The following is a 17,100-nucleotide window of genomic DNA, read 5'->3' as shown; positions in this document are numbered from 1 at the left end:
TGGTTCACGGTGAATGGATTGTCATTGCGGGAAGTGAAGGCGACAGATGACATGAACGTTTTTACTTTCTGGCTTGTTCTTACATAATTCAGAACGTCAACACCCGATACTAATCAGACATATCTGCCGAAACAGATTCCTTTGAGCGTAAAAGGAAAAATAGTGATGACAATTATATGAATGGATCACTGAAAATCAGGTGTTAGCCATCAGGGTAAGCATGGCTTGTCATGCTCACACAAATATTTAAAAAAACATTAAAAGGAAACAACTGGCCCCGGAGCTCACCTAAGTCGAAAATTGATGAAGGGGGAATTCATAAACATGGGGAACATATCAAAACCTTATACAAGATGACTTCGCACCAAATTTCAACAAGTGATGTATTGAACAAGGCTGACTTTAAATACACCAACAATTCGAACAGTATATGTTTCAGCACAAAAACAATGATCATCATTGCAATGGTTCACCGTAAATGATCCAACGCTTTGGGAGATGAAACTGTGAAATAGTGACACGATACCGTAGCTCACCTGATCAAATATTCAACAACAAAGGGCATGGGTTACTGACACACAGATCTTGTAGCATCTATAATTTTTAATATAAATCCATTGTAAATATAAATGAAAGACATGATCAAATTATAATTATAAATCAAATGTGACTACTCAAAAGTGCGAGAAATCCAATTACGTAAAACTCTTACAACCAATCTTATTTCATCGTCGATGATTAAAGGGAAACCATGTTATGCACAATGTTAATTCTTCATACAAACAACCTACAATATTTAAAACATGTCCATTTGAATCGTTACACAAAATCGAAACCTTTATTTTAAGGCCATTGTTTCATAACCTTTTGTGCAGGCGGTAGACGGCCCAATGTTTCATGTATTTCGAATTCAGTCGGTTGTGCTGACCGTAAAATATCCTCTTACTTTACTTTTACTGTCACCAAGTTCCCACTTGATGCCTATCTTGGTCAGGTGAGCTAAGACTATACTGTATCAGCTCCCTGTATCAAGTGACACATGCCACATATGCCTAATCAAAGCCTATCTTCGTTTGAAAAAGGCAACAGGAACGGTTTTAACAACACGTCTCAATCAATAACAGCAAAGTTATCACAATTTAATGATCAATCAAAGTCCAACATCTGTGTAACCTGCCAATGTTACCGATCCAGCTCATTGCAGCGTAAGTATAGAAACACCGATCTCCTGCCTCATTTTCTCAACCAATACTACAGCGTCGTAACACGATAGGACAGAACGAAAATTAAACGTTAGTGTTATACAATTGTCGATCCTTCAATAATACACATAGCCTAATGAGATAATGAGAAAAAAGCATCATCATTACACGTTGTCAACAACCCCGGCAACACAAGTTTAAGCTTGCGAGCATGGGTGTCGGTCCTTGACTGACTATTTCTACTTACCAAGGATTTTAACATCCAAGTTGTTCTGGTCAGCAAACTTCAGTCGTTCCCTGAGGAACGCGCACAAATACTTGAACACGTTTCTGTGACTGTCGGGAATCATTTGTAGCACCTACACACATTTTAACAAATAAAATTGTTATTGAAATTGATTAGACATATTTACCAATTTACTACAGCAAATCTTGTTGACTCGATATTCGAGATGTATCAAGGTGTTGGTGATGCGAGACAAAGCATTATGACCTTACTGTTGCTAATTGTTCTGCCTGGATCATAAAGTCAAATCGTCTTAAGCGATACATCTAGTTACTAGAGTTAGAGTTAACGATGTTTAATTGTACATGTATGAATATATTTGTAAATAAAAGCGACAAAATCATTTCCATAATCATAAGATATATATGCTAAAAGCAGAATCCTTAGTACGATTCCGACTATATCATGAGCATGTATCTATGAATCAGCATCAAATAGTGATGATACCAGGTGTTTGTGAAAAGGTGAACTTATCCTGTCCCATCAGTTGCACCCGTTACAAAAGCATGCAAAGAGATGTGAACTATCTTCTGAAAAAAAAACACAAGGACATATGGTACACGTCAAAAAAAGGGAACTGCAATGGTCACCTAATCATTCGTTCAGGTAGAATATTGATATTCCTGTAATTAGCATTCCCTAAGTTGACGATCCTCTTTGGTGATGATTTGATCGAGTCTTTGTTTCGAATTTAATAGGGTGCAAGGAACCTACCATTTCATATTCTGGGGTTGGGGGAGCGCGCTGGGATTTTGCATCGAGCTGCACCTACAAAACCAGTTATTTATGTATTTAAAACTATGAACGTGAAATTGTTTTTAGGAAATACACATAGCATCAATGTAATTTTTTAGGACGGAAATTTCTTTTGGTTTCACCGGGCTGAAGAATAATTATTTTTTTCAGGAGTTTTCGGGGGAAAAGGAAATGTTTTTTCAATTAAATCCCAGGCAGCCACAGAATGTCAATACATCAGTCTCTATCCTTCAAGAGGATGAAAATGTATGGTCACGTAAGACTACTTAGAGGTACTTCAGTCCAAATTTGATAATTCGCTTGCCTGGAACTACCGGAAAGTGGATACATGCTAAGATCCCAAGGTTCGTCAATCTGTATCTGTTTTGAATTCATATTGTTTGGAGATTTGATGCTCACGATGTTGCAATAGCGTGTGTGATTTCCAGCCTTGCAATCCAATGGATGCAACTCTAAATAAATCACTTGGTATGGCTCGTTAACTCTTGCTGATAGTTGCTTTTGTAGCTATATACTATGATGAATTAACATATTAAAAATTGGTATAAAACGCTTTAACAAAATGCACAATAATTTGACGTGCAGTGAATCAGTGCAACCCATGATATTACAACGCCTAATATTTACAGTCAAACACCCTTGTGTCGAAGGTCAAGGTACCTACATGAATGCTACGAGTTAACCGAGGTTCGACAAAACCGAAACTGATGAATCAAGAAGGAACACGTGTTGACCAAGCTTTTATTTTGACACAGCCGTAAGTTCGACATAACAAAGTTCGACACAACAGTATTTGATTTACACAATAGTGACAAAACCCCTTTCCATATTCATAAGAAATCTCTGCCAAAGCAGAATCGATTGTACGATTCCGACGATTATATCAAGAACAAGTGTTTATGAATCACTATCAAATAGTGATGATACATGGCCATGCACTACAATTTGAATTGTCCAAAATTTTAATCTATACAACATGTGTCCTGCCAATCGACAGGTAATACCTCTGGCAGGGTTAGAAATTGGCACTAGTCCGATAGTCCTTGCCAAACTGCCCAATAGTAAAGGTATCCTAAGGACAAGGAAACATTTGCCCTTTTAAATGGGTTTGCTATGATATCAGTACAAGGACTAGTGGGCTAAAACTGTTGTTTTCTACAAAGGCCTACAAAAGAAATGAAATTGTTGTTCAGTACTTCACGATTAGATCGTGCAATTGATCTAGAAGCCACTCGCTGCTGAAAAGAGCATTTATTTTTACCAATCATCGACGAAAGTTGCATAATTTCAGCAATACCTCGCATACCGAGAATAGTCTTAGCGTATTATTTCATTCAGAGAGGGGAACTCAATTCGTATACCAAAGAAAAGCAACAAAACTCTTTTCACATTCAACAGAAATCTCTACTAAAAGCAGAGTCGATTGTACGATTCCGACTATTATATAATGAGCATGTGTTTATGAATCACTGTCAAAATGTGATGACACCAGGTGTTCTCGAACAGAATTATCCACAGAACAGTATCCGACTATTATATCATGAGCATGTTTTTTTTATGAATCACTGTCAAATAGTGATGACACCAGGTGTTCGCGAACAGAATTACCCACAGAACAGAATCTGACTATTATATCATGAGCATGTTTTTATGAATCACTGTCAAATAGTGATGACACCAGGTGTTCGCGAACAGAATTATCCACAGAACAGAATCCGACTATTATATCATGAGCATGTTTCTATGAATCACTGTCAAATAGTGATGACACCAGGTGTTCGCGAACAGAATTATCCATTTTGCATTCCCACAGTTTACTTGTTTAATTTCAGTTGGGTGCCTTTTGGTCCATTCAGACTATTTGGCGACATTATTGTACAATATTGCTTTTCTCGAACTACGGACAACTCGAACTGTTTCCGATAACTTCGAACTGGTTGAACTACACATACACAATTTCTTCACACAGCAAGGCTCTATGGATGTCGGCTTACCTTCTTGCAGCGCTGGAAATCAGTGGAACACTGAAGACAGGAGTGATACAAGGCGGAAGGAATAACCGGCTCGGGGAGAGACTCAAGGAACAGCAACAGAGCCTCGGCCACTGAGTGGACACTGCCTGCTGGTGGGGAGGTCAAGGAGGTCATGTGGCTACTATGCTGACATACTACGTAAATGCATCTTCCACCTACACATTTATATAAATGAGTTTGACGCCTCTATTAGCAATATCCCAGAAATATCATGGCGGGTGACAACAAAAATGGGCTTCAGTCATTGTATCATGTGGGGAATCGAAATCGGGTTAATGGTGTTACGGGCGAACGCCTTCACCACAATGCTACCCTATACATTTATGAAGTGTTCGAATTCATTGATTAATGTTTTCAGTGAAAGTAAAACTATTTCAAAAAATGAAAATGTTCTTCATAATTGGAACGTTGTTTATGCTTTCTACGTAAAATTGGAGTTATTTTGTTATTGTGTCCACATGGTTTATGTCTTAGTTATTGTGACGAATACCAAAAGTACCCGGTAGTTTACCGGTTCGAAATCGCAATCGTAAGGTCTGGGTTCGAGTCCCCACATGCTTAGGAATACAATGTGTGAGGCCCGTTTTTGTTGTCCCTGTCTTGATATTACCGAATATTGCAAAAAAAATCTACATGAAACCATTTTCACTCAGTCACTCATGTTTCCCTACATGACGTATATTGCGTTCTGTGTGACAGATACAATGGTCAGCGTCTTTGAAAGGGACGTTGTTTCCTAGCGTTAGTCTTAAACCATTTGAAACCCCAATAATTTTCAAACACAGAAATCAACAAAGTTACTCAAGCTACGCCCGCCACAAGTTCAGCAATGAATGTTTTCTAGGTTGTTATGTTAAACAGATCAATACCGTCACATAAAATATTTGTGTAAGTTAAAACCGCCCACAAGGGAAACCGTAGTCCCTATAACAATTTAAAGATGCAACGACATCTAATTCTGAGCGCCAAGAAAGAAAACACAAAGGATACGAAGATATTCAGGGCTGCCGCTGTCAAGAGCATCTCTGATCTGCTTGATCTCTGAAGGGTGACCTCGCTTCAGGAACATCGATTCCTAAAGAAATATACAGAGGAGCAGTTGTTTATTTGTTTGCTGTTTACCGCCGCATTACGCAATATTCCACTAATATGTCGGCGGACTGTAAATAATCGAGTCTGGACCAGACAATACAGTTATCCCGGGCCAAAGAAAAGCATCTCCCTGTGGTCTCTGTCTATTGATTTACGCGCAGGTAAGCAATATTCAAGTTATATCATGTTAGCCTTAAGTTATCGAGTTGATGTCATGAGCAGGACACGAAGACACGCATAAACCACATTATCAATCCTGCCATTCTAGCTGATCCTGGGTTCGATTTCTAAATACGCTCTGATTATGATTCTAGTTTTGTCAGCACCAAACCCATACAAATAGTTAAATGTCAAAGACCTGCTTTACGTTATTTCTTCCACATTAAGCTGACATTAATCAGATGTAAGCAGCGATAAACCCACATCACTCATTCACTACTCAAGGGCCAGAAACTTATGATTGTGGGTTCCAATCCCGGTTCGCTCCGATTATGTTTCTAGGTTTGTCAGCACCATACCCGTGCTCGTGGGTTTAACCGAAGTGGTAAACATCTGAGACCTGCATCACTTCGGGCGTTCCTCCCACGTTAAGCTAACGCCGTGATATAAACTATATGACAAAAATATTTCAAATATGAAAGTTTTAATTTCACATTTCAAGATAAAAACATTTCAACTTGCCTTTTTTCCGCCGTATTTGTAGAGGTGATTGACAAGACGGAAGATTTCTTTGGGGCAGATGTATTTACGGCTATTGTAGGGATCCGTTGAACTCAAGAACTCCGCTCCACTCTGGATACAGAAAAGGGGACCAAAATGTCATTTCATGTCGTGCGATTTAAACCTCGAAAGTCAATACCAAATATCGTATCAGGAAAGTACATAGTACAAAGTACATAGGCGGTACATTGACCAAAATATGAGACTGCAATAGAAGATGAATATTTTCGTACACATGCAAACAAAATTGTTTGATAGCCATTACTTAGAAGTTGACGGATGACAAGATAGACACAATTTTTTATGGATAACAACTTCTTTAATACTGTAAAAGGCGACGTTTCGGTATAGATCCTTATACCGTTGTCAAGCAGTCTTGCTTGACAACGGTATAAGGATCTATACCGAAACGTCGCCTTTTACAGTATTAAAGAAGTTGTTATCCATAAAAAATTGTGTCTATCTTGTCACATGCAAACAGTTAGGAAGTGAATGAGTGAGTGAGTGACGCCGCCTAAAACACTATTTGATGCTTCAAGGGGTGTCAGCTTGATGTGGCAGGAAAGCCAGGCGTCTTTTTAAAAATATTACGCTTATATGTTTGCATTCAAGGCGTGCTAGTGTAAGTTAAGAGCATCCGTACCACCTGTATCAGCTCTTCAACAGGAACGTCTCTGATTGGTCCGTGTACATACACGAGGGTCTCGATAGATGTGCCGAAGCTACTGGGTACATACGTGCCATGAATAGGTATGTATACTGGTTAAGGAACTTCATATACCATAGTTATTGCATAGTGTGTGTCAGTTTGTTGTTTCACAAATGGGGAGGTTTACTCGAGCGTTATAGTCATATTTATGTTTCGCAAACACACTCGGCTAATAATTTCTCTCCATATAATTAGAAAGTTTTAATGGAAAATATGACAATGAGGATAGTCTAAGGTTTACATTATAACATCATTTACAAGTACTCTGTACAACTTGTTCAAGCTCTTCAGGTCTCAGGACCCGTGAAAATCCGGGGTAGAATAGGTCTTCAGCAACCCATGCCTGCTGTTCAAGATGACTATGCTTGTCGTAAAGAGGCGACTAACGGGATCGGGTGGTCAGGCTTGCTGACTTCTTTGATGTATGTCATCGATCCCAATTGTGTGGATCGATGTTCATGATATTAATCACTGGTCCAGATTCGATTATTTACAGACCGCCGTCATATAGCTGGGATATTGCTGAGTGCGACGTAAAACGACAAACCAACCAACAACTTCAGGTCTCAGACGTTTACCGCTTTGGTTAAAGCCACGAGCATGGGTACGGTGCTGACAGACCAAGAAACATAAACGGGGTGATCTGGAATCTGGCGTGCCCTAGGGACGTAACTCTCTACAGCGAATCGGGGCGCCATAGACGACTGGGCCAACCCTTTGATTGACACAAAATATCTCATGCTTTGTGAAGATTATGGGGTTTGGCATTGATTGATGTGCATTAAAGGATATGAATATATCTCTTCCGCTATTCAGACGTAGAACGAGTATGTCATCAAGACTGACTCTTAAGTTGAGGTCCCTCACAATTTCTTTGTCAATAAAGACCTCGAGGCATACATCAGAGCTGTCTCCTGCAACAGAGGTATCAAATGGCGTATAACCACCTCAATACAGTACAACCACTACATGTGAGTAATGCCAGGCGATATTTGTGGTATTCTGATATGTACACAACATCAGTCACATACTAAATCTAGTTCATTGTCTTAATAATGAATAATATCACGTTAAGGGCAATTTTAACCTTCCAGAAATATGCTCGATGTATACGAAAGGAATAGCACGTCTATGCTTCAACGGTAAATATCAGTTGGAAAACAAAATACTATGTCTGATGTTTCAACAGTTTCAATATAATTACATAGTACAAAATATGCTCTGATATGATGACAGTTTCCTTCTACTTAGAAATGGGAACAATTATTTTTATCGAGCATCCGTTACATACAAATTACATTTAAAAAGTAGAAATGTACGTATAACATATATATCAAAGGTTCACAAACGTTACAAATCGCAACAAACACACAATAAAGTCATCAAAATCGTCAAATCCATTCAGGAAATTCATAATAAGACACCTTACTTCCACAAGAAAAGAAAAAAAGAGTCGAGAGAAATTTGAGACAAATTTAGGAGCACACAATCACGACGACATCGGTTGTTCACGAGACGCTAGCACGTAAAAGTGGCGACATCAGGTGTTCGTGATAACTGTAAGGGTACAGTGATGGTGACAAGGGGTTCGCAAGACGGGTGGGTGGGTCCTACCCTACCGGTTGCACCAGTCTTGGTGATGTTACTGCTTATATCGTTTGGACTATTCATCCTAATACTGACACCGGGTAAAGAGTTCTGAGAAAGTAGGGCGGTCCGGTAGCCTAGTGGTTAAAGTGTTCGCTCGTCACGCCGAAGCCCCGGGTTCGATTCCCGACATGGGTACGATGTGTGAAGCCCATTTCTGGTGATATTGCTGGAATATTGCTAAAAGCGGCGTAAAACCATACTCACTCACTGTGAGAAAGTCATATATTAGAAGTGTTGGAACCAACCTGGCATCACGGTGTGTTTCATCGGGGAGACGTTCAGCCATGGTATACAAAATCTCACGCCATCCAGCTCGTTGATAAACTTATATTCCACGGGTACCTACAATATAAATTAAAACTGTTAGAGGCAGTTTTTCATACAAATGTGTTAGGCTAAGCCATACGTATATGCTGCATAGGCATCCTGGACATATGATTTTCACATAATGCATCATGCTCTTCCGGCAGTATTGGCCTGTCAGGATCATGGCATCAAAAGTTACTGCTGAGTTTCGCATTTTTTACGCACACATATTTTCCTTAACCTAGTTTCATATACAACTTAGTTCACCATTCCTGTTGATGTCAAATACAGTAAAACAAATAAATTAAGTCCGTACAACAGTGGGTGTGTTGGGTGAGCATGGCTTCGAGGGAGGTTGTTCGTCCTGCTCGTCAACATTGTTCAATAGTCTGTGAAATGTGATTGTTAGCAATCGAAGACATTCCTAAGACAGCTTATCTAGTGGTCAGTCACTACGCCACAGTCCCAAACTGCAGTTCCCAAAGAGTATACAAGTCCAGATGACCATGTGTGACAAGAGGTCAGCATGTACTATGCAGATGCCTGCCGTCACATTTCTAAATATCAGGAAAGGTTCAAGGGTGTCTTGTCTACTTGCACAATAATGACATAACCCGGTGCTGGACAGCTTTCTCAGACATCTGACCACAACCAACAGATTCAATGGTAACAATGAGTAATTTACCTTGCCAACAATTGATTGGCTTTTACAAGTATACAGTAAAAGAGTATCTTTACACGGGACTGGTAATTTATTATGGGGATGGGGCAAAATTGGGCTTAGGTCTATTTGGTAATTTGCTGACCTCCCACTTGTGCATGCCCAACCCAAATGCATGTAACATTCTTTAATGACTCCACACGCACACACAAACGAACGCGCGCCAGTAACATTTTCTTTTTTGAAAAAAATAGAACTGTATTTTTTCATGTCTCGCTCACGCCATCCCATCCCCATCCTTTCAAAACTGACCTGTCCCTTACCATATTCAAGGTGCAGGATGCTAAATGTCCAGGTGCAGGATCCGTTTGACGGCAAGCACTACGAACCATTTCAATAACCAGTAGGATACTTGTCCAGTGTGGGTTAAAGTGCATGGACGTATCCCCAAAGTGACCCAACGTGGATGTTTCACGATGAAGTGAGTGAGTATGATTTTGCGCCGCTTTTAGCAATATATTCTACGAGGGGTAGAAAGAAATGGGTTCCACACATTGTACCCATGAGGGGAATCGAACCCAGCATGATGATCGAACGCTTCAGCCAGCGCCCTTCACAATAGACGAAACGCTGAATTTCAACCTACCCGTCCAGTGTTAGTGATTGCTAGTTCCTTCTGTTGTGGTTCAATGAACCTGACATTCTCAAAGTAAAACTGAAAAGGAAACACCAGTAAGTACACACATAGATACTTTGGGAAGATCAAAGGAAATACAAGCTTCTGAATAGTTAAGGAGCCGGCAGTTATGTTCCATGTACCCATAGCTCACACACAGGGTACAGCATGATCACACCATATACCCCTCGAGATCTGTTAACAACTTATATCACTCACAATATGACGCCATTACCTGACGAAACAGGTTGAAGACAGTTCCATGAAATCTGATTTAAGTCGTTCAAACACGATGTTGTTTGTTTCCTTGTTTTATATAATGAATATCAATCAAGTAGTTTATGAATATACGACCCGTGAAGATCCGGGGTAGAATAGGTCTTCAGCAATCCATGCTTGCCGTAAAAGGCGACTATGCTTGTCGAAAGAGGCGACTAACGGGATCGGGAGGTCAGGCTCGCTGACTTGGTTGATGCATGTCATCGTATCCCAATTGCGTGGAAAGATGCTCATGATGTCAATCACTGAATATCTGGTCCAGACTCGATTATTTACAGACCGCCGTCATATAGCTGGAACATTGCTGAGTGTGGCGTAAAACAAACAAAATAGATAAATATACAGTGATAATGAATCTATTTCACACTGGACACAAATTACAACGTCTGGAAACGGACAGCGGACCGTCTTGGACGTGGTCTCACCACTACCATAGTTGTTCATTGACATGGTCAACTAACATGGGCCCAGATTCTCGTGACAGTTATTAACGTGGTCTATAGACTAAATGGATTTGATTGTGTAGTTTAACCAACCTCTGTTGTATTCAGCTTGACCTGTGGCGTATACTCCTCCTCTATCCTGTCCAGAACCCCCATGGCGTCCTTGGTGAGCGTCCTGTGACTCCTATCTCCTCCCACTCGGATCTGAAACCCCAAGGCAGGGTTAGAAAGGTCTTCAGCAACCAGTTGCTGGTGGTAAGATGTGACTTGTGGTCAGCCTCTGTGGCTGATTGTGTGCAATGTGCACCAATGTGGATGAATCCTTGTTCCTATTTCAGTCAAATTTATGCCTAGTCCAGACTCGATTATTTACAGGTTGCCTTAATATTGCCCATATTCACTCTGAAACATCACTGTACATTCATCTCTGCATTACAAAGACGTAAGCAGGAATACCTACGTTATGCAGCAATACGGATATGTATACGATGAAGAGTTGCGTTGCGCATGATAAAGATTGTGCATGTCTCAGCTATGTCAAATACATCACCATTAACCAGAGATGCACTGACACACAAAGATGCATAACCCCATGTTGTATCAAGCGTGATTTAGTATTATGATTGGAATATTTCATTGGAAGAAATAACTACACCATACTTATTTCATGTTTCCAAATATAATGCGATAGTTTCAAATTCAAAGACTTTTTGGAATATATACTTACACAATATGAAAAGGCAATTTTCTGATTTCTTTATCTTTTAATGGAAAAGTCATCGATTTGTGACAGTGGCCCTAAGTAGGTAATTTGAATACTTTTCCTAACCAAGTTTGACGAAGGTCCACAATAACGTTTCTAGCACCACATTTATTGTTTTCAATTTCATCCAGGCGATCTATAGCTCATATTTATTATTTAATGTTATTAATAGTCATATCATAAGAATAAATCCTCGTTTTAAATACAAATCTATGATACTCTAGTTGTTTTACGCTCCCTTGTCGACAGGTTTTTAAAAACTCATCTATTCTTGATTCATTAATTGGTCTTGTCACAATACAGCTGAAATATTGCCGATGTGACATTAAATCTAAACGCACTCACTCGCTCATTCAATCAATCAATTTCATATAACAAAGTCGTGGGATTTGAGAGTCATAGATTGCAGAGAACAGTTGCAGCGGTTGCGATCCTGATTTAACGTGGAAACATGCGGTGAATATGATTTTGTGACCTTTCTTTGTTGATGTGTTGATTCCCAGTTTGCACGCCACGCTAGCATCTAAATATAGTAACTTTCTGACGACTGCTTACATTAAATAGTACAATCTTCCCGACGACTAATCATTATTAACAAACGAGTATAGCTGGAGCCAAAAGTGATGTCTGAATGCGTTTTACACGTCATTAAATATGATAGAAATTGTTATGGCCTTTACATCTACATTTTGGAGCTATTCTGTATACGGTTTCCTGACCAAAGCTTACTATTCTTGTCTCTGGTATCAACTCGTCATACATGTAGTGAGCGAGTAAGTGTGAATTTACGCTGATGTTTGCAGCAGTCAATCCATGTGACGACTAGGTACACGATGGATGTGCTTCACACACTGATCCCATGTAAGGAATAGAGCCCGGACCTTCGGCACCACGAGCAGAAGCTTGAACCACAAGGCCATCCTAACAACTTCGCTATAGAAACCCAAAACCTCAACACAATACAATAACCAGTTTCGATTATCCGCCGAAACAGATTCCACTTGGCCTAAAAGGAAACGAAGCGGTGAAAATTATAAAAAGGAATAACCTGGAGTCGGTGATAACACCAAGTGGTGACGAAAAACGGTAAGTGTGTCCTGATCTTCCGGTAGCATCCGCCAATCACACCAGTTACGTAAAAAGATAGTGTTTGCTTGTTGCCAAACAAAGTCATGGTTAATCAGTTTAAACTTTTTGTATTGAGATGTTGTGTATGTTTAGATTCCGTATATCTTTCAAAAGTTGAAATATAATACGGGTGGTATTTCATAGGTACTCCCAACACACAACTGGACTTTTGCTGAAGGGCAATACCGGCAGAATACCTACCCCGGCATCAAAGAGGGCGCTGACAGGTTTGTGGTCGCTGATCTTCAGTTCCGGATGGGAGTTGTAACGCAGCTGTCGAATCCCTGAACCTTTCCAAAGTATCCGGTCACACCATGCTGGCGGACGCCGTTTCTCGCTGTGGACGGGAAATAACGCCAGGAATGATTCTATCAAGATTTTTTGTTTTTGTTTGTTTGTTTGTTGTTTAATGCCGCGCTCAGCAATATTCCAGCTATATGACCACGGTCTGTAAATGATCGCGTCTGGACCAGACATTCCAGTGATTGACATCATACGCATGGATCCATGCAATTGGGATACAATGATATGCATCAGCTAAGTCTGCCAACATGACCACCCGTTCTTACGACAAAAATGGGTTGCTGAAGATCAATTCTAACCCGGAATCTTCACGGGACGTTTCATCAAGACAGACCAAGATGATCTTGCGTGTCATGCTCCAACAAAGCAATGTACGTACAGAAGAACAGATGCTAACAAGTGGCGCACTCCTGTAACGTCCTTATCAGGCTTATCATGTTAAATTTCCGTTCATCAAAAATACAATAACTGAAATCTGAAAACACAAACAGTTTATCGACATTGTAACATACAACATTTATCAACAATTATCCGTCGCACTATCTTGTTTCGTGAACTCCCATAGCTGTATGACAAAAAAATGCATTGATAAAATGGACGACGTCTTGAGTTTCCACGTATCTTGGGCACGCCAGAAACCCATGATTGTGGGTTCGAATCCCGGTTCGTCCCGATTATGTTTCTAGGTTTGTCAGCACCAAACCTGTGCTAGTGGGTTTCACCGAAGTGGTAAACGTCTAAGACCTGCATCACTTCGGGCGTTCCTCCCACATTAAGCTGACACGCCTTGATATAACTGGAATAATGTTAAAAGAGGCGTTAAACCCAACTCACTCACTTATGTTTCCGAGGGAAGTCAACCGCCTGATAATCGGAATTACGACAAGCATGGGTTGCTGAAGACCAATTCTTCAACAAGATAGGTTTGAAGGGCACGCACACACTAAATAGTATTCTATTAACAATAATGTCTGGTCGGAGAAGGGAAGTATGGTCAAGGCAATTGGCAAGCCAAGTATTTCAAAATCCTCACAGGACTTTTGTCCAAATATAGTTATGCATATTTGTGTATTTATGTTTCACCAATGGCACTTATCATTACGTCTGGGACGCGTGAAGATCCGGGTTAGAATTGATCTTCAGAAACCCACACATGTGGTAAGAGGCGACTAACAGGATCGTGTGGTCAGGCTCACTGACTTGGCTGATGCATATCATCGTATCCCTTGTGCGTACATCGATGCTCATGATATCAAGCACTGACGTTTTCGGTCCAAATTCGATTGCTCACTGACCGCCGTCTTACATCTGGACTATTTTGTGACGTTAATAAACGAACAAGCATTATGTCAGGACCAGGAAGCAAATATCAGATCACGAAGTCCCCCTTCAAATGTGTGGTTTACCTTGTATCCCAGTTGTCAGTGCCTGAATCGTACCTATACGTTGGACGGAAATTGATGACACCCTCAGTGTAACCGGCAAACACATCGGACTTGCCCAGCAGCTTGCACAACTGTAAACGAGATGTTTCAAAATATTGGTCATGTTTCTCTGTTGGCTTCATTTGCCATTGGCAATGTTCAAAGTGCAATGTTTGTATGTTGTTTAATGCCGCACTCAGCAATATTCCAGCTATATGACAACGGTTTGTAAATAATCGAGTCTGGAACAGACAAACGAGATCATACGCAGCGATCAACTCCGTCGGGGCATGATGACACGCCATCGACCGAGCCTGAGCACCCGATCCGATCTCACGAACACCATAGGTTACTGGACATAACGTCTAACACCGAATATCAACTGGACACCGTGGTAATGACGTTAACACCAACATTGCTGCCAATGCTTAACCGGAAGTGCAAGTACAAGTAGATACCTGATCGTGTGACAGTAGTCTTGTGTACTGATTATTGTCTATGTTGTTCTTCAGTTCATTAGCAGGCATGTCATCGATACGAAAGTTCAGATCTCCAAACCAAAATATGAGGCTGCAACAGAAGATTAATATATTTTTTAAAACATATCAGATGAAGTAGTAAGTGGGTTGGTGTTTGAGTGAGTGAGTGAAGTTGTGGATGTGTTGGGAAGTGGATGAATGAGAGTATCAAGCGAGAAATCAGGAAACTGTTTCAAACGTTATGCTTGGGTGAATGAGTGACTCATCGAGTGCCAGAATTGGATGATCGTTGGTTCGAATCAAAGATTTACTCTGATTACCAAGTGAGATGAGGTGAGGTGATATTGGATTTTACGTCGCGTCCAAGATTATTGCATTCATATAGCGACGTGCATATACGCGTGTGTGTGGCTGATTGTACTAGTCCGGACTGATGCCGATTATTAGTGCTAGCACACTGAGATACCATGCCGTAGTTTAACATAAATACCCCACTCAGACACAATATACTGACTCCGAGTCGACCACGACCAGTCAATGTTTTAGCCCCTCAATGCCGAGCGCCAGACAGGGTAACAACAAGTACCATCTTTCAACGACTTTTGGTATGACGGGGCCGGAGATCGAACCGCGGACCTTCCGCTCTCCGGGGGGACGTTCTACCACTAGACCACGGAGGCGGTCCTGATTACCAAAGTATACGAATCTGTATGATATTGGCTCTACCCAATAATAAGATGACACGCCGTAAAGCAACTAAAATACTGTTCAGAACGGCGTTGAACCCAACTCACTCACTCTCAAACAATGGTTCACCCACTCATGGTCATCAGGTGTCATTGGCGGCGAGAACTGTTTGAATGTCATCTTGGAGGAAATGTCACGATAATCCTGAAACACAACAACGCCAGAAAAACAATACTGAGCTTCCTGCAAGGCCTACCAATGAGAAAATGTGCGTCCAAGAAGACAGAAACATTTGTTATTTACGAACTTGCACACCCAAAGATAAGTTATTGCACCGCCTTCCAATTGTGGATGTTCTTTAACTTGCTTTGAATGTAATACATAGAGTTCGGACACTAAGATTATTTGCTGTGTTGGATTCCAGATAGACCGGGATTTAATGAATTCGTGCTAATGTAAGCAAATTCCAGCCATTTGTCATTTGATGTGCACATTTGAATAATAACATTAAACACCTTTATGGACACACTTTTGAATTTTTCATTGGTACGGATGCTCTTATTGTAGGAGGGGGCACGGGTGGCCCACTCGTCTAAGGCACCGCGATTCGCTGTGCAGAGTTGCGTCCCCTGGACACGCCAGAAACCTACGTTCTGGGTTCGAATCCCGGTTCACCCGGATTATGTTTCTAGGTTTGTCAGCACCATACCCGTGCTCGTGGGTTTCACCGAAGGGGTAAACGTCTGAGACCTGCATCACTTCGGGCTTTCCTCCCACATTAAGCTGACACGCCGTGATATAACTCGAATAATGTTAAAAGCGGCGTTAAACCCAACTCACTCACTCACTAACTCTTATTGTAGGTTTCTGTTACGCTGATGGGACGCAACTCGGCACAGCTAAATGCGGTGCCTTTGAAGAGAGGGCCAAAAGTGTCCCCGTGACGTCATAACGACCAAACAGAGTTTATACAACGATTGGCCAATCAAATGTCTGGATTCTAAAAAACAGTGTGTATGATTTCTAAAATAATTTTTGGACGTTCACACGCTTGGTAGCTCAAAGTATGAACAAGGCTAATTGTGACGTATGATTGACTGACTTCGCGATGACGTCATAAATCAGGTGGCTTGATCAGTAATTATTAATAAAAAGAATGTGTACCTGATTCCTCCTCTCTATCTCCTCCTCGCGGGCTGTGAGATGAGAGTTGATGAAACAAATAGACGTGTTGCAGATGGTCATCCGAATACCCACGCCGCCCTTGTTCCCCTGAAACACGTTTATCCACCGTCTGGGGTTACTAGCGTATTTCCCCGAAGAGTGAGTGAGTGAGTGAGTGAGTGAGTGAGTGAGTGAGTGAATGGTATTTGTCACTAAATGGGGAAACCTTAGACAGGGTTACATATTTGTCTCTAAAGATTCAGCACAATTTGTCAAAAGGGATGTAAATATCATCTGAAGTTTCCTGAAAAATTAAAGAGACTTAAAACATTTCCATAA

The 17,100-nt window shown here is 40.8% G+C and overlaps 1 protein-coding gene across 1 annotated transcript in view; it reads right to left on the bottom strand.

The window, feature by feature from the left end:
* Nucleotides 1-17,100, bottom strand: part of LOC139475591 (inositol polyphosphate 5-phosphatase OCRL-like) — a 39,079-nt gene that overhangs the window by 9,530 nt on the left and 12,449 nt on the right. The window contains exons 7-20 of the mRNA XM_071258783.1: nt 16,762-16,869; nt 15,731-15,801; nt 14,890-15,001; nt 14,414-14,523; nt 12,906-13,041; nt 10,907-11,017; nt 10,062-10,130; nt 8,694-8,790; nt 7,591-7,712; nt 6,733-6,843; nt 6,051-6,161; nt 5,268-5,352; nt 4,239-4,366; nt 1,450-1,561 (exon numbers count right to left, since the gene is read on the bottom strand). Of these exons, the coding sequence (XP_071114884.1) occupies nt 1,450-1,561; nt 4,239-4,366; nt 5,268-5,352; nt 6,051-6,161; nt 6,733-6,843; nt 7,591-7,712; nt 8,694-8,790; nt 10,062-10,130; nt 10,907-11,017; nt 12,906-13,041; nt 14,414-14,523; nt 14,890-15,001; nt 15,731-15,801; nt 16,762-16,869 (1,483 nt within the window). The remainder of the gene's footprint in view (nt 1-1,449; nt 1,562-4,238; nt 4,367-5,267; nt 5,353-6,050; nt 6,162-6,732; nt 6,844-7,590; nt 7,713-8,693; nt 8,791-10,061; nt 10,131-10,906; nt 11,018-12,905; nt 13,042-14,413; nt 14,524-14,889; nt 15,002-15,730; nt 15,802-16,761; nt 16,870-17,100) is intronic.

Source organism: Haliotis cracherodii, unplaced genomic scaffold (assembly GCF_022045235.1).
Source record: "Haliotis cracherodii isolate W230 unplaced genomic scaffold, xgHalCrac1.p SCAF_3, whole genome shotgun sequence".
Taxonomy (NCBI): Eukaryota; Metazoa; Mollusca; class Gastropoda; order Lepetellida; family Haliotidae; genus Haliotis; species Haliotis cracherodii.
The sequence above is the reverse complement of the archived record's forward strand: the minus strand, read 5'-3'. Positions and strand labels throughout refer to the sequence as shown.